Source organism: Emydura macquarii, unplaced genomic scaffold (assembly GCF_026122565.2).
Source record: "Emydura macquarii macquarii isolate MOO-44397 ecotype Brisbane River unplaced genomic scaffold, CSIRO-AGI_Emac_v2 contig_1713, whole genome shotgun sequence".
In the NCBI taxonomy this organism is placed as follows: domain Eukaryota; kingdom Metazoa; phylum Chordata; order Testudines; family Chelidae; genus Emydura; species Emydura macquarii.
This window is the reverse complement of record NW_027131850.1, coordinates 1,139,721-1,162,782: the sequence shown is the minus strand read 5'-3', so window position 1 is coordinate 1,162,782 and position 23,062 is coordinate 1,139,721. Positions and strand designations below refer to the sequence as shown.

The following is a 23,062-nucleotide window of genomic DNA, read 5'->3' as shown; positions in this document are numbered from 1 at the left end:
GTGGTGGTACGCTAAGTGTCTCAGCACCTAACTTTAAGGCACCTAGAAAATCACTGATTCTCAAACCCTGAGTTAGGATCCTGGGTTCTCTATAGAATGAAGGGGGAGAGAAGCACCTTAGACTGATTCACAAAAGCCAGCATATGCTAGACAAGGAGCTGCTAAACTAGCCAATGGGAGATGCTAAAAGAAGGGCTGTGCTAAGCCCCACCTCTCTCATAGAGATATAGGCACCTAAGTCCAGGCTGCAGGGAGGCATGTATCTCTGTTTGCCATTCTTAGCTGTGAATCCCTTTCCTGGAGTTAGGTGCCTGTGCTGTTTTTGCAAGAAGCCAGCAAGAGGGAGAAACTCTCTCCTTTTCTTGTAACTTTTAGACAATGGTGAGGGTGCTCACTTGGGCTGTGGGAGATCCATAGTTCAAGTCTCCCCCACCCCAACCTGAGTGGGAGAAGGGATTTGAACTAGAATCTGCCACCACTCAGGTGAGTGCCCAACCTGTTGGGTCATTCTGTTGGGGCAGCAACCATGTTTGCATATCACCTGGAATGATTGGCTTCAGATTCTGGTTGGGACCTATTGGGTCCAATACCAACTATTATTATCTCCCTGCCATTCCACTCCAGTCACATTTTTGTTTGCTGTAGGCTGCTAAACAAAATATGTGCATCATTCTCCTAAATGTCACTTTGCTGTTTCCATCACACTAGAAATGCAAGGGAGTGGGAGCATCAGGGAGTGAATATCACTGCCAAAATGCTGTGGTGAACTTTGAGGTGGAGTGCTATGCAGATCACTGCCTAAGGATGCCTTTCTCGATACCTTTGAATCAAAGATCTTCCAAGGGGATTTTATCTGCTCCTTCCTTCTTACAGAGATAAAGTGGACAAGGTAATATGTTTTATTGAACAAATTCTGTTGGTGAAAAAGACAAGCTTTTGTGCTACACAGAGTTCTGGGTGACCTGAAGAAGTGCTCTGTGTATCTTTAAACTTATCTCTTTCACTTAGCTCCTCTTCAGGTCATCCAGAGCTCTGTGTAGCTCAAAAGCTTGTCTCTTTCACCAACAGATGTTGGTCCAATGAAAGATATTACTTCACCCACTTTGTCTCTCTTATATCCTGAGATCAACATGGCTACAGTCTGCAAACTTTCCTTCTTAGACAGTTTCCTTTATGATCTATAAATCACTTACATTTCTCTTCCAGCTGAGTTTTTAGCACTTCCTTTTCAGAAGCTTACAGCCTAATCATGTCTTTGAACTAACTCCCTGGGGTTATTGGTTGGCAATGCAAATTAGAACTCCCTTTCCTTGTTAGAGCATGGGAGACAGGAACCAGAAATTATACCTGCAGGAATGATTAACTACAGTAGATTACTGCCTATGGGTAACCTGCTAACCCACCAGATAATATTTTTACTAAAATGTTCATTTTTTAATTTTGCTTTAAGGAAAAAACCATTGTTAATAGTCCATGGTGAAAAGCGAGAATCCAAGGCTGAGCTGCACGCACAGGCACAACCATATAAAAATGTTCGTCTTTGCCAGGTAATTCACTCTTAATTCATCCTTCTGCTGACAAAGCAATATGGTAATCTCTGCCAGAATACCATAGAACAAGGATCATATTAGAGTAGATCATAATAGTGTTTGAGTGCTCCATTTGTCTCCACGCCGACTCTGTTTTCCTAGTAGCGTGTTACGTATGGTAGAAGATTTGTTTGTATCTATCAGTGGTCCCCAAACTTTTTTGGTCCACACCACCCCTTACCTGGTCCATGCCCCTCCCCCGGAACCAGAGCTGCGACTCAGGAACCGGAGCTGGGGCCGGGTCTGAGCTGGAGGCAGAGCAGGGCTGGGTGGCGCTCCCTCCCTGCCCCACGTGGGGGCTCGCCTGGGCCCTGCCATACCCCTGAATGTTCTTCTGCGCCGTTCAGTTTGGGGACCACTGGTATATATTGTAATTTAGTACCTGAACATAAATCCTAAGACTGCCATGGGCTCCTTCACTGTAAAACGTGCATCATATTCAACTTATTATTGAAATAAAAGATGGTATTTCTTTTTTAAAAATCTCCTAAATATTTGGTTGTATATTTGAATATGTAAATTAAGTGTGGCCCTTGGTGTTGCAACTTCTAAATGCTTGTGGTTAACAAAATCTTGTACTTCCAAATTACATGATCTGGAGTTGTCTGAGGGTGTCAGTCTTCCTCTCCCTGAACTGTGTAAATAAACAGTGTAGAAATATAAAATTGCCTTTCATCTATAGTTTCCTGTAAGTCTGGCTTCTCTCTCCACATCAAAAAAATCTTATTTGTAGCTGCTTGCAACAGAGCCGATACACCTCAGAAGGCTTTGAATGTCTCTGGGAACACTGCTTTACGATATCAAAAGGGCTTAGGACTAATGTCTCACAGCCACACTTATGGTGAGTGGTGTGATATGTAAAGATTATTCACTTTTAGCAATTGGAGTTTGCATCTACAGCTGTTTGGGGTAAAAGTGGCTGTTTTGTAATTTTGTGATTTCTCCACTAGAGAGCAGTAAGCTGAAGCAAAATGGAGGCTGCAACTTTCTCTATTTTTAATTGCAGCAGGATGTTGCTGTTATTTTAATGAAACAGTTACCTAATTTTCATTGTTACTCTAGGCTAAACTGGATATTGCTTTTGGAACCCACCACACGTAAGTAATTACAATGAAGTGGAAAAGTCCACTTTTAAAGATAATAGATAACGCTGGGGCTTCTAAAATGTGTGCATTTAGGTAACAAATCTCTAATATTTTAAAGAACAATTTATAGGGTGGGAAAGGTGGGTTATAAAGCTGTGTGAAGATATGCTTTTGAACTGAAAGGTTAATCTGTTCATTTGTCTGAGATTAAGGTTTCAAAGAACTACATAGTGTTCCACATGGTATTTAAAAGATTTATAAATGTCAGCAGCTGTTCTGTAATCGATGGTGGACAGATTTCAGTAGACCAGGCCATTAAAATATGCTGCACTCTCACTTTTGCAGTTCTTGCGTATGGTGCAACACAAACATGTATCTTAAATTCTTTACAAAGCCACACTAATGGCTATTCACTACAAAAATAAGTTTAAAAGGAAGCTGACATCTCTTTGGAAAGTTTTTTTGTGCCCCCAAAAAAGATGAAACTTGCAATTTATAGTATGCTTGTGGTGGACAGGATGTATGGTTGGAAAATGACACTTGTGACACTGTCAAGATTGGAACCTGAACATTGGGTGATAAGCCATCAGTGTCCTTTCTGCATTGTTACTGATAAAACGATCTAAGAACTTTTCTGTTTTGTTAGTGAAACAAAACAGTTATGGTGGAATTCAGCTGGGTGCAGATGGTACCCATAACTACCTAAACACCCCTTAAGCCATATTAACTTGCTATTTAATGATGCCTGCGCTGCCTTACAGGTTATCTGAATTAGAATTAATTTAACCCTATGTCAGTTCACATCCCATGATCACATATAGTTTAACAGAGGAGAAAGGCCACTGCTATATGGTTTGGGACTATTCCTTCCTCCCATAGTGATATCATTGCTGGTTTCCATTAATAGTGTGGCATATTTTATTCCTGTACAACTTAAAGTGTAGACATGGGGGAAAAGGCTCTTGCACAGTGAAATTTCAGGACATCTCTGACATATCTCTTTCTCTGCTATCCTTTGGTTTAGAAAAAAGTTATAGGAGAATAAAACAATGGATTTAGAAAAACAAAACTTGGAGCAAAAGGGTTGGATTTTTAAGTAACTGCTTCAGAGAAAAGTTTCAGAAAATAGGAAAACGGTGCCACAAATGGACTCTTTACAACTTGGTGTAGGAGAATATTAAGTTTGCAACCTTCAAGCCAAAGGAAGAAAAGTTCCTTAATCACTGGACGCTTTCTGGGTTTGAGATAGCAAAATGGTGGTTCTTGAACTTTAGACATTTCAACACCTAGACCTATTGAAATAGGTTACTGACTTTCATGGAAACTTATAAAAAGATTAAATGAAGCTAAAGAGTGGGTTTGAAAAGATGAGGTGTCTTAAATGAACTTTCTCATGAATATGCATGTAGTTGACCTTCATGTTGTTTATCTAAGGAGGGGAGCGGGTGGGAAGGGGAAAGAAATCAGTACTGGTAACAAACAAAAAGAGTCATATTGTTCCAATCAATTTCTCTCTGTGGATGAGAGGTTATCATCTGTTCCTGAGTTGAAGTTAGGCCTTGGGAATGAGTGGTTATTGTTAAAATTGTTGTTTATTTATTTTAAACATAAAGCAGTTCTGAACCTTAAAAATAGCACAGCTGGCACTCCACTGTTATCTGATTTTTTTTTTTTTTTTTTTTTTTTTTTTTTTTTTTTTTTTTTTTAAAGCCTTCAAATGTTCAAATTATTAAATATTAAACAACACTACATAGCATAGCATGAACACCCTATATTCATTAATGTAGTCTCTGTATGCTGCATTTTATTGTTCCCCTACAATGTATTTTGAGTCTTTTAAAATTATATTTATATTAAATGTTATAGTTCTCTTCGACCCTAATGTTTTTAAAGGGTACATCCTTCGACTTTCAGAGGTGGATTACCCAAAAGACTCAATCCGTTGCAAATGGTCTTTGTGGTCTCCTGTGCGCCAGCAACTGAAAGTATTTTAATCACAGACCTTGGAGCATCATAAAACCCTTCTCATTCCAAGACAAATAGAGGAGACTGTAACACAGGGGTTTACTTTTTCTTTGTGTATTTCTGTTGGTTTGTTTTTGTGGCTTTGGGCTGTACAGAGTCAGCCACTGTGTTATTGAGGCTGAAACAGATATTTTTGACAGTTTCCATTAATTTTAACTTAATCATTCTTATAAAGGTTAGACTTTGACACAAACTGTAATGTAAAATATTTTTCATAGAATCTAGTTCTTTAACTAGACTAAGTTTCTCAAAACTACATTATGTTGAGATCCCAAACTACATAGTTGAGACAATGTCATGCACGCAAGTTAAACTACAGTATCAATTTTCAGTACCAGGTACTTCAATCCCAGTTAGCTGAACACTAATGTTCAAAGATAAAAGCAAAAGATCTGAAGATAGTATCAGCCACATATAACTTGAAACTCATTTTGTAATAGTTAAATGATTGCACGATACCATGGCTAAGGATGAGACTGAGGGGGTGTGTGTGTGTACACACACGTGTATATACATACAGATCCCTGTGTATGTGTGCATTTTAGACTCAGGAGTCAGCATGGCCAGACCTTATAAAGTCTCCAGTCCTGCATAGTACAGTTAATTATCTAAATGATTTGGGAGGAATGGGGTTTAATAGAGCAATCGTTTGAATTTTTATTGTGCTCTGTATTTTCTTATTCTGATGCTTCATGGATTCTGTACATTTATTTCTTAGGAAAATGATGCTATTGTTATATGAAGAAGGTCTTCGAGTGGTGATACACACATCCAATCTTATTGATGCTGATTGGGACCAGAAAACTCAGGGGTAAGCAGTCATTTCTTTATTATAATAGAGGCTTTGCTACTTACCAGTCATTAAATAAGGAGACCATGAGTCTCATGCTGTATTGTGTGTTAAAGGTGACTTAAAAAATGAAGATGAGGAATGGACTTCTTTCTCTTTTTATGGTAAATAAATAAGGCCTGATAGGTGTGCATGTGTGGTTTAGTGCCATTTTTTGTCCTACTTTTACTAACTGTGTTGGCTCCGCAATGCTATGTTGGGAGAAACTGGTATTACCCGTGCAATCAGAATGAACAGATAACTGGGGACAAGATTTGGACTGCACACTTTTATTGATGTTAATTCATGAGAATAGAAAAACAGAGGTTGACTTTCAGATATGAAGGAGTTTGAAAAATTATGGTCAAAATTTTAAAACTTGCATGTGTAAAATTAACAACTTAAATCCAAATTTAAGCATTTAACAAGTGAAGTGACTATCACATGTGCTAAACGTGTGCATCCCATTGACTTCTGTGGAAATTGCAGTTGCTCAGTCCATTCTGAAAATCAGGACGTATATTTAGATACCTAGATTTAGGTGTCTAAATGTAGGCAGCCAAGTTTAAAAAAAAAAAAAAAAAAAAATTCTTGGCCTGTTGTATGTTCTTACTTGTAAGTTGACCAAATTTGATCTGGAAACAACTGAGATGCAAGAAACATTCCATGATGCCATTTTTAGAGTCTCTTTTCAGAATAAAATGGCACTTTATTGTGGTTGCTTCCACAATTGTAGTTGTATTTCCTTAGGACTTGATTGTTTGATTACTGTAGGTGTTTAACTCCCACTGCCTTTAGAGCAAGATTTTCAAAAGTAATTTAGGTGCCTAAAGATGTAGTTAGGTACCTAGTGTTTTGAAAAATCCCCTAATCAGGTGAGGCAACTAATTCCATTAATGTCTTCACTAAAATTTCATCACTATTAAGATCACATCAAAGATGGCTGGCCTTATAGGATGAGTTACATGGGGGGGGGGGGGAACTCTCATGAGAGAAAAGCTCATCTATGCAGGAGACAGAACTTTCTCTGAGGGTGGTCCAAGACTATGGAATGAATTCTGCCAGAACTAAGAATCGTCACAGACCTCACCACTTCCCGCTTCCAATGCAAGGCACATTCCCTGATATAAACAATAGCAATAGGTAGATTTATTTAACAAGCTAAAACAAACAAAAACCTCTACCAAAACAAGACACTCCGCTGCACATGCTTCTCCCTTTGGGTAGAGGATGAGAGAATAAACACGTGACACATGTAGTCACTGTTTTAATCGCATGATTGAACAGTGCTCAGGTATTACGCTGATGAGTGCAATATAAAAACCTATACAGACTAGAATAGATCTTCCCCTCTGTTTGCTTGCTCTATGCAAAGGCGTATCACAATCAGTATATGCAGGGGACCCTAAGGACTGCTCTCTAGGTGCCTCTGGGGATGCACAGATAGATGGGGAGAAGGAGGGGCCATGACCCCACTTACTGTACAACAGTCAGTGGAGTGGGTCTAACGTGGGGGAGTGTGCTGCAACTCCTGAAGCAGTGTAGTAGAGAGTTGCCTTAGGAACTCTGAGGAATTCTAAGGCAAAATTCTGGCACTTATACCTGAGGCAAGGTGTGCTTTAATGCCAATGCAGACTCCTACATTATTAGAGGTGTGACATTTTGGAAAATAGGCTGCCTAGAATATTTAACATTGCAAGCTCAGTTTATTTTTGTTGATCCTTAAATTTCTTTGTACTATGGCTGAAGCAAAGGACATTTTACAAAAATGGGCTTAATTAGTTGTGGTGATTGTTTGTGGCCCCTAAGTGCTAAAAACAATCGTGAGTGGGACTCCATTGTACTTTTTGGGACTCCATTGCACAAACGCAGAGTAAAAGATGGATCCACAACTAAAACAAACTGTAGTTGCTTCTGAACCAAAAAAATCACAACTTTCTTAGCTGTAGCTACATGTAAGAGATGTTACACTTATCATATATAAGAAACCTAAGCAGGCCATCATATTTTTTCATTTCTGACCACTTTCGGTTTTTTGGCCAATTTCAACCTTTTGGGAAGCTGTGCTCATTAATTACGCAAAGATTGGCCCACTTTAAATAGAAAGTTCTAATTATTATGAAGAAAACAAAACAGCTACTTAAAAGTCCACAAATTTAAATAATTTTCATAGTCTCTATTGGACAGACACGCTCCTTGCCTTCTGTTGATTAAAGCTGAGACTGTAAACATAGATTGACAGATTCTTGAGTAATATTGTCTCATTAGCATTCTGTGAAGACAGTTATCAGGCTGAAATAGTGTTTAGGACTTTTTCTTAAATCACTCTCATATGGTCTCCAGTGGGAAGTCCTGACTGACACATTATCTTTCATTTATCAGACCAGTGTAAGGGAAGTGTTAGGAAAGAAGAGCCATCATTAAAATACCTTGTTTTCTTTCATCCCTCAGTTTCTGTGTGGCAGAATCTACAGTAGGGTACCTGAGAGAGAGTCTTCTTGGCAAACCACTTTTAAAATAGCTTTAGAAGAGCTACGTTTTTCTGTCAGACAGCCAGCTGTAATCACTACAAGACAGAGTTTTAGAGCTCTCCACCTCACTGAAGCAAAAGCCTATTAGGGGATTTTGAGAAGCAGAAACCAGTAATTTCTGGTTTTAAAATATCTTCTCTTTAGAGATGCCTGTGACTTCAGTGCTTTACTATTCTCTGGTCTGCTTTCTGTTAGTTAGATTTTACAGCGAACCAAGCAGGCATGAAGCTGACTTTTTGAGTTCATCAAAATTTGTGCATGTAGAAACTCTGATATCTAGTTGTTGCAACATGCAGGATTCCCAGTATGACAGCTCCTGCTGGAATTGTAGACATTTCAATTATGGAAGACAATACATATCCTTTTGAGAATTTAATGAACGTTTTGGTTACTATAGCTACAGTGATGTGAAATTGGAAAGGAAATCTCGATGGTGGGCTTACAGTCTACCCAAAATGCAGATTAACTCATAAGGGTGCTTTTCCACTTGCCATAGGGAAGAAAATAAAACCCAAATTTGTGTTGTTCTTACTTGTCTGTGTGTAATTCTGGTTTGTGTAGTGGTGGTTGAAATTGGCTATAAATAAATCTCCTAATCTCTTTCCTTAAAGGAAAATTACATTTTGGATGACAGTCTTGCTGAGGGACAAGAAGATGTGTTTAAAAAAAAAGAGAGAAAATGTGTTTAAAAAAGCAACTAGTAGATTGTTAAATGTGATAAAAACACTGTTCACACAAATACAGATCTATGCTACATCTATATCACTAATGGCAAAGGTGCTGTCTTTTCAGTCCACATATGGCATATTTTATTGTTCCAGAATTTGAAAGAAGTATTGCTCACATTTGGAATATCAACATAATGTTGTACTTTCTGTGATCATTAATTGCCATTGGAAAACTTGAGAGAACCCATACTGTAGGGGTAAGCAACAGCAGGAAGGCATTTTCAACATCTGTATCTTTATGAATGCCACTCATTTATATAGGAGTAGTGACCAAAGTCCCCAAATCAGGATTGGGACCCCATTATACTAGGTGAACATCTGGTAAGATTGTCCCTCCCCCATAGAATTTATAATTTAAAAAAAAGTAAGCTCTGTTCCTAGACTCCTGGCACATGCCCCCATCCCCAAAAACACATGGGGGCGGGAGGAAGAAGTATAATCTACAAGCAAAGTAATTAGGTGATGGTAGGCAGATAAAATGTTGGTTCTATGTCTTTTGTATATTTGTATGTTTTTATTTTCATTACAAAAATTGAGTCATAGTCTTTTCCTGTTGAGGGAGCACTCAGGATTGAAGTAGGGGAAAGGGAAGGATCCTTGGGGCAGGAGAGGGGAGAAGGTAAAGGAAGAAGGAAAATGAAGGAACATGAAGTAGAAAGAAGATGGGATGGGAACAGAGGCGGGGAAGGGTACGAAGCACAGTGGGCAGGCAACAGAATGTGGCTAGAAAGCTACAGGGTTAAGTTGGGGGGGCGCGAAGCAGGACTGAAGGAGTACCAACAACCAATGGCAATACTGTGGATGAAGGGAAAAATCCAGAGCTCAAGTTTCAGAGGTTAGTGATGTCAAAGCTATGAAGAGAGGGGAGGCTTATGTGGTGGAACCCTCCTGATTCGGAGGACAGACAAAGAGATAGGAGGACTGGCTGACCACAACTTACCCTTCATGTCCTCTGCTGTAGCTGGTGCTGGCTGCTTTGGTGAAGGAGCCTAACCCACTATTAATGTACATCTTTTTATTCCAGATTAAGGTGTTTATGTAAATCAGACTAGAGCAGCATGGCAAACTCATAGTTTAGAAGCAAAGCTGCTTAAACCTGGATAGTGACAAATTACTGAGGTTCAGTGGGCTATTATTGAAGCAGTTAGTCTCTGATTTCACTTTTTTGTTTGAAATAGAAAGGGCTCTGCTCATTTAGGAGCAGTCCTTCCAAAGTATCCATGTGGGCAGATCCTGGCAACCATATGAGAGTGCCACTGAAGTCTTGAGACTCAGTACAGGAATAAGGCTCCATTCCTGAGGGTCCCTTTGCAAGAGTGGGGCCATCTGTGGCTATTTTTTCTTTGAAATGAATGCAAATACCGTTTAGACTTGCATAATCTAATTCAAGGACTGGCCTGTAATTTCTCGGCAATAAAATGAGAGACAAGGTGGGTGAGGTACTATCTTTTATTGGACCAACTTCTGGTGGTCAGAGAGACAAGCTTTCGAGATTACGCAGAGCTCTTCTTCAGGTCTGGGAAATGTACTCAACAGAGGTTGGCCCAATAAAAGATATTACCTCACACACTGTGTCTCTCTAATGTACTGGAGCCAGCATGACTACCACAATGCATTTGGCAATAAAATGTTAGTCTTGGGAATTTTGCTAAAGAGCATACTGTAGAAACCGTGGGTGGGTGGGGCTTCTTTGAGCCTAGTTGGTTTCAAAAGGTTGTCTGATCTTCTAGTACTCTCAAGAAAAAAAAAGCTCCCATCCTCTTCATTAAGGCTTTGGAGAATCCTGAACAGGAGATCTAGGGTCGTGAGGAGTCTCCTGGCAACAGCAGTGTCCCCTGTCTAGAACCCTAATTTTCTGAAGAGGCCACCACTGACTTCCTCTCTTTATGGGAACTAGGTAACTTTTCAAGGAGGCTGGTGGCAGCCCAGCACCCTTAATAGTAGAAAGGATTTTAGCAGGTGACTGGTGACTCACTCCCCTTTCTTGTGTCCCCACTTCTTCTGTGCTGAAAGAAATTTTGGAGTGACAGATTATTGTCCCACGTTCCTCTTCAAAGCATAAAGACCTTTCAGGCCCCCAGCTTTGGTTCATTTCACTGTTTGTCATTTCATAAATTGGTAAATAAATCTGTTTTGCAGCAGTGAGATTTTCAGTTTATAGTGACAATCCTGGATACAAGCATGACTAGTTAGTCCAAACACTGGCATTCAGACTATGTATTTATTTAGCACTGTAGATTTATGGGATGGGGTTAAATAGACAAAGTGGTGCACAGTCTGTATTAAAGTCTAGTATTCCAAGAAGTTTATAATGGATAAACGTTTGCCATTCTGTTTTGCCAGAATAATAAACTATGCTCTTCATTAACCTTCCATTCATATCTGAAATGTGAGCTGAGATTACTCTGCATGCTTGACAAGTTCATTAAATATTTTATTTGTAATTTATAAAATCACCAGAATCATCACATAATTAAACTATTTCTACCTGGCATTCTGACTGGACTGTTGGATCTACTTTTCTTATAATGTATATAATGTCATATATCAGGGGTGGCCAAACTTACTGACTCTCAGAGCTATATTACTTTTCAGAAGTTCAAGAGGCGGGGAGCGCACCTCCTGGGCCTCCAGGCTTCAGCCCTGTGGCAGCATGGTGGTGGGGCTTGGAGCTTCTGCCTTGCAGGGCTCACCTGCTGAAGCCCCAACCCCCGGCAGGCATCTCCCATGGGGCAGAAGCCCCAAGCTTTACCACCACCCTGTCAAAGGGCTGAAGCCCGTAGGCCCAGCAGATGGCTCCCATGGGGAAGAAGCTCCTAGACCCACCAACCTGCTGAAGCCCTGAGACCCTCCTCCTTGCTGGGCAGAAGCCTCTAGCCCCACCACCTGGCTGCATGGCAGAAGCCTGAACTCCCTATCCCAGTCTGGTAGGTAGAGAATGGGGTGCGGAGCACATAGGGGGCTCCGTGAGCTGCAGTTTAACTGTAAAAGAGCCACATGCAGCTCCCAAGCCATACTTTGGCCACCCCTGTAATATATAATGTGACTAAATATAGTGACTTGAAAATTTAGTGCCAAAGTGTTTCATTTCTACTTTTTTAGCATATGGCTAAGCCCCCTATATCCACGGCTACCACATGGAACCACTGGTTCTGCTGGTGAATCTATAACCAGTTTTAAGTCTGATCTAATAAACTACTTGATGGCTTATAATTCCCCTACTCTCAAGGAATGGACTGACATCATCCAAGAGCATGATCTTTCAGAGACAAGGTATGTATCATCTCAGGTTATCTTTTAATGTGGGTACTTTTGCTCTCTTAAGAGGCTAGGCAGTCAGTGTAGGTTATATAGAGTTTGGAGGGTTTTATTGAAGAGATTTCTGATATACTGATTTTAAGAATTATCAGAAAACTAATCTAGAAATGCAATTTAATATTGTCAGTTAATGTACATTAGGAGGTACAACGTTCCTTGGCTTTTTATAGTAAATCTTGATATCTAGATAAGTCACTGGACCCCAAAACTAAATGAAAAATAGGTTACTTTAAGTGTATAGTACAATTTGTAACCAACTGAAAAAAAGCTGGAAGACCCTCTATAAACTATGCTGGAAATGCAGAGAACCCAACTTTAGAGGAGAGAGAGAGAAACTTTTCCTGTGTCATTTGTACAAAATACAAAAAACTTTAGAAAGGGATTTTTTATTAGCAATAGTAAAAGACTGCCTGCTAAAAAGCAAAAAATAAAACTGTGAATAACTTTGGGAGAAAAAGAGGCAATAGAGAGAGGTTGGCATTTGCTATCAGGCCGGCAATCAGAAATGGACAACTGTAACAAAATACAATGAATTCAGTCCAGCTACTCTGTTCATGTTATTTATTCTGTTGTATTTATGTATACTGTACTTTGGCAATGCTTGTATATCAGGCTATGCTGATAAAGTTACTTAAATTGAAATCGGTGTTGAATCTCATACATTAAAATTGTCTACTCTACCCCACTGCAGAAACTATTGTGTAAATTTCTCTCTAGTGTTCACTATTTTTTAGATTCAGATTCAGATTGAGATTTAGATGCTAAATGGAAGGTGATGACTCTGTCTTCCACATTATGTTCATCACCTCACAATTCTGGATGCTAATTTGCTTGAAATGGCTTATGTGCCCTGGCTCATTTTATCTTTGTTGCTAATACTCCAAATCCTAAATTATCTAACATATTTAATTTTTAAGAGTATATCTGCTTGGATCAACCCCAGGACGATACCAAGGCAACCAAAAAGAAAAATGGGGTCACCTTAGGCTTAGAAAGGTATTGGAATTGTTATATTCACTTTTTTCTCTTCTTCCTTTCTTATTTTCCTCCTCTCTTCATAAACAACTTTTGTAGGGACTTGTTTTAGTTGTTTTTAAATGTTCCATCTTTTCATTAGTTTTATAACGTTAACTGTAAGATACTTAACTCCTTTCTTCCAACATACATGGCGTTTTCCGAAAGCAGTGCCAAAATAATAGATTATGGACTCTATATATCATAATGCCAGACCTGTTACATATATAGGTAAATAGCAGATCAGAAGCCATTGTAGTGGAAGAGGAATACTTACCAGAGGAAGGAGTATAACAAAAGTTATCAGGGGCATGACAGAGGGAAAAGTCAAATTCAGTACAAACTGGCCTAAGGAAAGGCTCATTCAATGTTAATACTTAAATTGCTGCAATAATCACAATTAGGTTGGCTTTTGTTTACCTTGTCTCTAAATGACCTGGAAAAAGACCACTGTGTAATTTCAAGTGTGACTACATTGATAATGAATTGAAAATGCAGGAGGTTGGCCAGCAAATACGATTGAACAAAATAAGCATATTCAAGTTGACTTCAGTTTTTGGCTTGTTATAACTGGTTAAGGTTATGGAATAACTGATTTTTTTTTCTACATCACTTAATAAATAATCCATTATTAAGCCACATTTATAAAGCTTCATACAATATTAACTATTTTACTCTAGAATATCTTTCTACTAGGAATTACTGTGAGAGACTCTAATTTTTTATGCTTCTGTACAAATTTATTCAGAACTAGCAAGAATATACTTCGTCTGTTATGTGCACATTTCCAACGTTGAGAAGGCACTCTATATCTAACACCCTTTTCGCGTGTGGTAATTTCGTATCTGCCAAACATTTTACCTGTCATGGTCAAGAAATTCTAACACCGTCTTTCACAAATGTCAGTGACCTGCTAAAAGTGTCCTTTCGTCTCATTCAAAGAATTATCCATTCAAAGAATTATCCACTCTTTGACCTCCCGTTGAATCTGAGCTACACACTTCCTCATTATGACATAATGGAAAGTCAGAGACTGTAGATAGCTTTCGACTTTTCACTAGCAATGAAATTATAAAGATTAGATCCCCTCTTGTAAGGTAGATGTTTGGCTATGTATATTTATTTTATGGTTGGGGTGAAAAACTCACACCTTTTAGACTGTGAATGCAGATCCTGCAATGAAGCCAGTTAGTCACAGGTAGAGCCTCAGTGGTATCTGTCCTTTTCTCAAATAATTTAATTGGCATTTATGTCCTTGTGAACTTGATTTTGCATATTTTCCTAAATAGCCTTTCAGCAAAACTGGTTTAGAAAGAATTTTAAAGAGGAATTTTTCCCCCTTCTCTTCTTTTTCTCTATCACTTTCGCTCTATCCTGGACATCTGAGGCTGGGTTTTTTCAAAGAAGGGTAAGGAAGTTAGGTACCTGGTATCCATCAAATTTCAAAGACTTAGATGTCTAACTTCCTTAGATTCTTCTGATAATCCCAGCCTCCATGTTTCAGGAACTATCTTCAGTTTCCTGTACTCATTAACTGCTAAAATGGTAGCTCTTTTGAACAAAACTATTCATAATATCTTTTCCCCCTGGAAAAGAGCAGCATGGTTTTGGTTTTGTTTGGGGTTTTGGTTTTTTTTGGAGTTGAATAGTGGTTTATATTAGAATCTTGACTAGTTAATCCAAGGGTTAATACTTTTTTCATTAGTGGCAAATGAACTGATTAACTATAGAGAGCATCAAACGAGTTTAAATACTGAAACCTGACTATAACCATTTTGTTAAGTAGTTTGACATGTTGAAGTCTAACAAAATGTTTTTATTTTTCCCAAATAGCTTTTGAAAGCGAACACATCACCAATACCAGCACAAGAATCTTGGCCGGTGATAGGACAATTTTCAAGCATTGGATCAATGGGAGCTGACCATTCTAAATGGCTGTGTTCAGAGTTTCAAGAGAGCCTGGTAACTCTAGGCAGCAGTGTGATGACTCTAGCAAAACCTGATGTTCCTATTCATTTGGTATGTTTTCTGGATGATGGTGGTCGGTATTTTTTATTTAATGTTTACCCACATATTTTTTTTCCAGTGTTCACAGTAGGATAATACAGACAAGTCTCATTTTTGTCAACATCAGTTTGCGATGATTGATGGAAAAAATTAACCAGGATTTTCCGCTTAAAATTGACGAAGTGGAAGAATTTTTTCTAGCAATTATTTAATAAAAAAGAATAAAATAGTTGTTGCACTGCACCCTATGTGATATACAAAATCATACAGCTACATTTAAAAAATAAAACAAGCCTTGGAATCAATTTGTTTATGGCTTTCAATTTACAGGACAGTTCTCCAATGTCTCTTCAGTCATGCATCAGAAGTTGGTATTATATCTTTCAGCAGATAAAAATTAAATTTATTCCCTTGTTTGTGATTTCACTCAGTAATTCAGGGGGTGGATTGGCAGAAGACATGCAATTATTTTCTGTCTGCAACAGGTGAAGATAACATTCTGTATACTGTAATTGGAACTAGATTTTAGCTCTGTATTTTTCTCCCTTTCATAATAATTTCACAATTCTTTTTTTGTCAAGGTGACTTGGGTGTACCTGCCCTCTGGAGTTACCTCTTGATCAGTATATAACCATATCTGTATACCATGCCACATTTTCTTGATCTCAGTGGAAAAATGAATTTTAGCACATTTTTTAAGAAAAGGATTTAATCTTAGCTCTACTGTAGGATTTTGCCCACGGTGCTGTGGCCATCTGGGTTTTAACAGTCAAAGGAAGGGAGAAATTGAATTATGGAGTTGCTGGAAGACCCTAGATCATTTTTCAAACTGTATGTATGAGAGTTGGCCCTCACTAACATGCATCTTCCACTGGAGTAGGGTGTAACAGTCATTCTCGAACAGCAACATATCATAATAGGTTTTGGGAGAAGCGAAGAATAGCTTCGTTTTGAAATTTCAAGGAAAACGTAAGGCCCGGTCCATACTGAAAACTTACATTGGCATAATTACATCTCTTGGGATGTGGAAAAGCCATACCCCTGAGGGCCATAGCAATGCTAACCTAACCCCCAGGGTAGATGGTGCTAGGTTGATGAAAGAATTCTCCTATCAACCTAGCTACCACCTCTCAGGGTGGTGGATTAACTACAGCAACAGAGACAGCAACTGTTGCTGAGGTGAGTCTCTACACTGAAGTGCTGTAGCTGTGCTGTTATAGCATTTTAAATGTAGGTATACCCTAAGTAGAGAGAATGTATTTGGCCAGGAGGTAACATATCTAGTCCTTCAAAATGCCTTGAAATCTTTGTGATCATAAGTGGAGAGAATTTTTTTTTCCATTTAATCTGGAAGATGGTATCTTTTTTCCCATGGCTTCATTATGTAAACCTGAGTGGAATTACCTGGAATATGTTTGTTGGCATTTTAGCACCTTCAAACCCTGAATTTCATGGATATTCAGCCAGCAGCAGCATAAGATAATTGCCAGAATAAGTGTTCAATGTTTGTTACTTGTTCATGACTAATTTTCCACTTTGGTTAGTTTAATTTCAATGAAATTTAGTTTATAGCTTTTTTTATTCTAATAAAACTTCTGTATCGTGTTAAGTGTTCAGTATTTCACTGTAGTTTTCCTGGAGGAGTGTGTTCTTTTACTCTACATTATTTGCCAGGAATATGACTAGTGAGAATATTCAGTGTTTAAAAAAAAATAGGATTCTAATATCTTTATTTCAAAGTTAGTAATATTTTTAGTAAAACTGCATTATTTCAATTAGCTTGGTTTGATTTTGTTTTGGTTCTTTTTAGATTTACCCTACTGTGGACAATGTGAGGCAAAGTTTGGAAGGATATCCTGGTAAATAAATTAATAGAAAAATTATTTCTAACATTTTTGTGATAATGCATTGTAAGCGCATGTGTAAATATTTCAGCGATTGATGTTCTGAAAGAGCCTCAAGCTGCTGGTTGTGTTGGAAAGACTGTTGGGTTGGTGGCCAGCCAGCCAGCCAGTCCCTTATGATTTGTTTTTTGGAGCTCACACACCAGCACTGCAAAGCTTTTGTGTACTGCCATGTAAATTACAAATCTATTAGTCCAGTTTGCATGTCAGAGCCATAACTGTTTCAGGTCACAACCATGACTTAGTGGTATGTGGGATCTGACAACAAACTGAAAGATTGCATAAATCACAAGTGTATCCAAAAGATCTTCTCTACGTTGGGTTTTGCAAGCAAGAATAGTAGAAGACTTGGTTCATGTTCAACCAGGGTCTAGTCATGGAACGTAATGGAGAATAATATGCTTATCCTAGGAGTGGCAATGGTTGCTCAGGTGATATTTAACATTCTAGTATGTGATACCCAGGTGTAAAAGTGCAGCCTCATAAAATGGTTACAGTCCTGGCTGAAGCGTTCTTTGTTCCCTATATCTTGTGTAAGTGAATAGAGCTCATCCATCCATGGACTTGATTATGGGCTACACATTCCATTTGACATAACAAGGAAAAATATCCACAGATATCTTAAAAAGGGACTGAATTATCAGTCCTTAAATCTGATCTTTCTGAATTCATTTTCTGGTGTAAATCTATTACTTCATGTTCTGGGATTTGTGTTAAGCTTTTTTCCATTCGGATCCTTTAGTGTCACAGGAGGCATCTGATTGTTTTTTCAAAGGAATGTGTAATGAGAAGATGAAAATGGAGCTTATGCATTTCTCTACCCCCCCTCACTATTTACTGAGAATGTATTTTTGTGCTGTTTTCAAAATGTCTTTCAAAAATCAAATTACCCGTGTTTTATAATGTTCTTTTCTTTTCAGCTGGTGGCTCTCTTCCATACAGTATACAAACTGCACAGAAACAACTTTGGCTACACTCATACTTCCAGTAAGTGAAACTGTCTCTTGGTCCTTTACAACTAGCAGAAATGATTTCCAGACTGTGTGGTTAAACTTATATTGCTATAGTACATTGTAGTGTGTGAATGCAAATTAAGGCAAACTGGTCAGAGGCCTGGTGGGATTTTAAACTCATTAAATAATTTCTTTGCTTCCAAATCTACCTATGTTTTGTGTACCACACAGAGATTCAGCATGTGCTCTGTCATGAAGAACCCTCAAAATCTATAGAATCCTGCATATGTTATGAAATATCCAGATCAGTTGATCACTAGAAACTTACTTTTAAAACAGAAATCTATAAAATAAGACGTCTAAATCTTCCCTCTTCAACCTAGAGCGATATGTTTGTACTGCCATTTTCCCCAAGTCCCATATCCTCAGGATCTGAGCAGGAGTTCTCTGCTATTGGCTCCAACTGAAGTTGGTCCTAATAGGGAAAGGAAGATCTTGTTACTTCAGTGAAGCAGCTATGTTGCAAGCCAGACCCTTATTTATTTATATAATGTATTTGATTTCATTTGTTCTAAAATACTAAGGGTGAAATTCTGGTCCCATTGCAGTCAGCGTGAGTTTTACCATTGACCTCACTAGAGTCAGGAGTTCAGATGTAGTGCTTGAGGAAGGATTTATTGTCAGTACAAATACTCCATTTAAAAGTAAAAATGAAAAGGAGGAGGGCAGGGCAGTGTCTTTCTGCAGCCCAATGGAACTTGCTGCTCTACCTGATAACTTGTCTGTTTTCTTTTCTACATTCCATGTGTTTGTAGGAGACTATGATATAACATTCTTTGTGGTTTTAAACGGGGAAAAATGCGTTAATGCAACTTTCTAGGGTGATTAAACTTTTAAAAATCCATATTTGAAAATGGCATTGTGGTGGTCCGTGTTGTGTCAGTTACTCTAAATCAAATTTGTTAACTTACAAATTAAATAATTGATTTTTGGCCAGCCCTGCAAACTGGGTTCTGAAAGTCCGGCTGGAACTTTCTGGCTCATCAACAGTAGTAAAATCCTGAAACTGGAATATATTTGTCTAATGCACAAAACAGTAGAATCCAGCTCACACTCCTATATCACTGCAGAGCCAATATAATTAATAGTGGAGTGAATAAGGAGGAAATAGTGATCACTTTTGCCAGTATATGGTGAGCAGGTATGACTTAAGATACACATAAGGTATCTGTGGAATAAGAAAACTACCATTTTTGCATGTCTCCTCTTTTCATGATTTAACTGTGCAATTGCTTTAATTGCAAAACTTTTTCTGATTGGATGCATTACTGATTTAACTTTTGCACCAGATTTACACAGTTCGTTGCAATGTGTTGAAAGTGAGTGACTGAAAGCAGGAGTCTTTCAGATGCATTAAAAAAATTGGACAAATGAAGTCAAGTGCTGTGCTCGCTCCAGGAATTTAAAGGGACATCAATTTAAAAATCAAGCCTTCTTCCTTGAGTGCTGGTCCTTATATGGATTCCATATGTGGGTGCGCTTGTGCACCATGCACTGGAGCCAGAACTGTTTGAAGTGGTTCCCATTGACCTGCATGTCCACGCTGTTGCATCCGAAGTCTTATGAGGCTGCATGGGTCGACACCCCCCCTCAGTTCCCTCTTACCACCACATGGCCAGAATTGAAACACCTCTCATCTTCACCTTTAAACTGCATAGCTAGAGTTATTCTTTATAGAGTTATTCTTTATAGTCATAGTTAATATTTAGTTTTGTATTTAAAAAATAAAGAAAGAAAGGTAAAGTTAAAGTTATTGTTAGTTAAGGTTTATTAGCATCTGTCGCTGGACTGTATTCGAAGGGTCCACCCGCTTTGGGGGACTGGGCCCCATCAGGTTGGGTTTAAGAACTGTCCTTCTTGCCCACAATGTTTTTTGATCAGCGATGAACACCAATGCTGACTATATTGCCTGGGTGAGTCCCACATTGTTATTCGGTGCTCCCTCTGCCAGTCATTCCCAGCGCGGACCCGAGAGGCTAGGGAGCTGAGACTCTGGAAACACTTAATGGATGAAGCAATGAGTCCGTGTGCCTACTCAAATGTGGCACCGACAGATCCGATGGAATGGCTGGCCGCATCGGTGGTGCGTACATCCCCCATTGGCTTGGTGCCGATGGCGCTAAGTAAGACCCATAAGACTCATAAGAAGCATAGCCATGGGCATACGGAGGGATCTCCGGCACATTCCATCTCTAAGCACACCGTTACCTCCCCAAGCAGCGATAAGCAGGGCGAGAAGTCGTGCGCCAACAAAGAGGGGCCTGCTCCAAAGAAGTCCAAGGCGGACCAGAAGACGAAACACTTGGACAGACTGGAGCCCGCAGCCACCATGATGATTGGCGCACCACCGATCCCTCTCATGCTGCCGGGTCCATCACACTTACTTTGCCCGGAACTGAGTACGTCACCGTTACTGTGCACACCAGGCAGACTAACGTCCCTGACGCCTACAGCAGAACTGCTTCTGCTGCTGGACAGCTCTCCGCCTTGACACGGGGAGTGGGATATCCTGCAGGCTCTGTCTCTGGTGGCTGAACCGCTGCTCCTTTGCAAGTCACCCGTTCAGCCACCCATGGCACCGGCCACACCAGCACTGGCAGCTCCGACAGCACCGCCTTTCGCCGAGCAGCACTTGGACTTGGAGTGGTCATCAGAGCCAGGGCCCTCCTTTTTGCCATCTCATAGCCTGTGATATCAACCCCAGGCATATTTACCATCATACACACCTCCAGTAGACATGTGGTTCTGGTACCTGCATGGCCAGCTGACGCAAAGGGACCAACATGTTTGGCCTTACTGACAATGCCGCCATAGCCATGGAGTGCCACAGCCCTATGGTCCTCCATCGGAGTTTACTCCCTCTATTTTATGAGGAGCCACACGGTACGACTGGGCCCCCAGCACCGGCAGAACCATTGGAACCGGCAGAACTGCCGATGCCTATGGGAGCATCATAATCTCCAGACGAGGTGCTGATTCCTTTTACACTGTCCCCACCTGATGAACAGGGACAGTATCAGGACCTCCTCTGCTGGATGGCAACAGCCCTTAATCTCACAGCAGAGGATGTAAAGGACCCCTGAGATGAGTTCTTGAACATTCTGCATCCTACAGGGCCCTCGCAGATTGCACTGCCAATATATAGGGCAATCCTCTTATCGGCCCAAGCAATCTGGCATGCCCCAAAATCCTGCACACCTATGCTGAAGTGTGCTGAGATGCTATTTTGTTCCTGCCAATGACACCGATTTTCTCTTTGTCCACTGTGGTGAGGGAGGCCTATTCTGCCCCCACGAGTTCTGCGCTTTCTTCGGCTACGCCAGTGGTGTGGCAGGGTGGGAGCGGGGGGGCCCGATCCTGCCTTCTACCCAGGGACCCTGCGAGGAGTAGCCTCAAACTGCTTAGTTTATGAGAACTGCTACCTTCCCTGAGTCGCCTATCTGTGGCCATCCTGCTTGCGGTCTGCTTCCTGGAACTGGGGAGGGGGGTTTTTCCACCTTCCTCATCTTGAGTCTCTCTGTGTGATCCTCCCCTGTTTGGGTGAGGTTCCCCCACCCCAACTCCTTTGCTCAGTTGCCTTAGTGGTCAGGTCCTCCTTCAGGCCTCTGGGCTTACGACCGATGGCTCCGCCCGGATGGGCTTCTCCCTAGCTCCCATACCTTCGTGTTGTGACAACAACAGCAATAGCACCAAGCTCTGTTGCAGCTCTGCTCCCCTCCGCTCCTTCTCTCAACTCCCTTCCAGCTGCCCCTGTCTGTTTGAAACAGAGGCTTTTAACTGCTGTGGCAAGCTCCTTAATTGGCTTCAGGTGACCTAATTGACCTGGAGTAACCCTGGCTGAATTACCCAGGAAACAAGGATTTGTTGAGCCTGGGGCTAATATATATGCCTTCCAGAACCCTCTGGCTGGGAGGGTGCCCTGCGACTGTGGGTCCTGTCTCCGTTCCTCCGTCCGTTCACGCATCCAGGCGGAGTTCCTCTGGGTGGCGTCCACTGGCTCCCTTGACACCTTCCGGGAGCAGTGGGCGCTGTCCGGGGTTCTCTGCTCGGTGTCCCATTCTGGTTCTCTTCGCTTGACCCTGTGACCCCCACGCCTCCTCCTGTTTTTTTAATTAGTTGTCCCCAGTAATTAGTTGTATTCCAGGCTCAGTGACTCCTCCCCTTAGGCTGGGGAGGGGCGTTTAGCAGTGTTTGGGCGCAACCCTGATTTATAAATAGCACCCTCCTATAGCCGTCAGGTCTGGCCCTGTCACACCACCCACTGCCCAACTCTTTTGTGGTCCAAGCAGCAATGCAAAGGGCCAGACAACAACGCTTTAGAACAACTTCCCCAGACAGGGCAGCCAAGAAGCTTTACCTTATTGGGAGGAAGGTCTACTCCTCAGCAGGCTTACAGTTTAGAATAGCCAGCTACTGGGCAATATTAGCAAAGTGTGACTTCAGGTCGTATGCAAAGCTGGCAGAGTTCTAAGCTTCCCTGCCAGAGGAGATAAGCAGAGTGACTTCAGATCACTCATTGATGAGGGCAGAGTGGTTGCCAAGGTTGCCCTTCAGACAGTGGTCAATGTGGCAGATACAGCAGCACGCTCCCTGGCCTCGCAAGCAGTGCTCAGATGGGACTCCTAGCTGCAGACGCTGAGATTCCTGAAGGTGGTCTAAACCACTCTTGAGGTCCTCCTCTTTGACAGCCAGAAGTTTAGTGACAAAACTGATGGGAGTCTGCTTTCACTTAAGGACTCTCAAGCCACACTGAGGTCATTGGGCCTATATACTCTGGCCCCCGCCCAATACAGGACAGGCCAGCCTTCCGCCCACACTACCAGGCTTGCCTATCAGTCCTACCCACCACGCCAACAAGATCTGCTGCAGCGACGACACGATTCTCTGCCGCCTCCACCTATATGATGTCTGCCTCCCATCAATGACTTTCCAGACACCCCTTTTAACTCCTACATAGAGACCCACAAGCCTTGCTCCAACTCTCCCTCAGCTACATCAATTATTTTTGGGGGGACTATC

General features: G+C 40.7%; 1 protein-coding gene across 1 annotated transcript in view; it reads left to right on the top strand.

The window, feature by feature from the left end:
- The window catches only part of TDP1 (tyrosyl-DNA phosphodiesterase 1), a 119,548-nt gene that overhangs the window by 6,571 nt on the left and 89,915 nt on the right, over positions 1-23,062 (top strand). The window contains exons 5-12 of the mRNA XM_067556326.1: positions 1,451-1,547; positions 2,652-2,686; positions 5,418-5,510; positions 11,890-12,060; positions 13,023-13,101; positions 14,953-15,138; positions 16,937-16,985; positions 17,951-18,017. Of these exons, the coding sequence (XP_067412427.1) occupies positions 1,451-1,547; positions 2,652-2,686; positions 5,418-5,510; positions 11,890-12,060; positions 13,023-13,101; positions 14,953-15,138; positions 16,937-16,985; positions 17,951-18,017 (777 nt within the window). The remainder of the gene's footprint in view (positions 1-1,450; positions 1,548-2,651; positions 2,687-5,417; positions 5,511-11,889; positions 12,061-13,022; positions 13,102-14,952; positions 15,139-16,936; positions 16,986-17,950; positions 18,018-23,062) is intronic.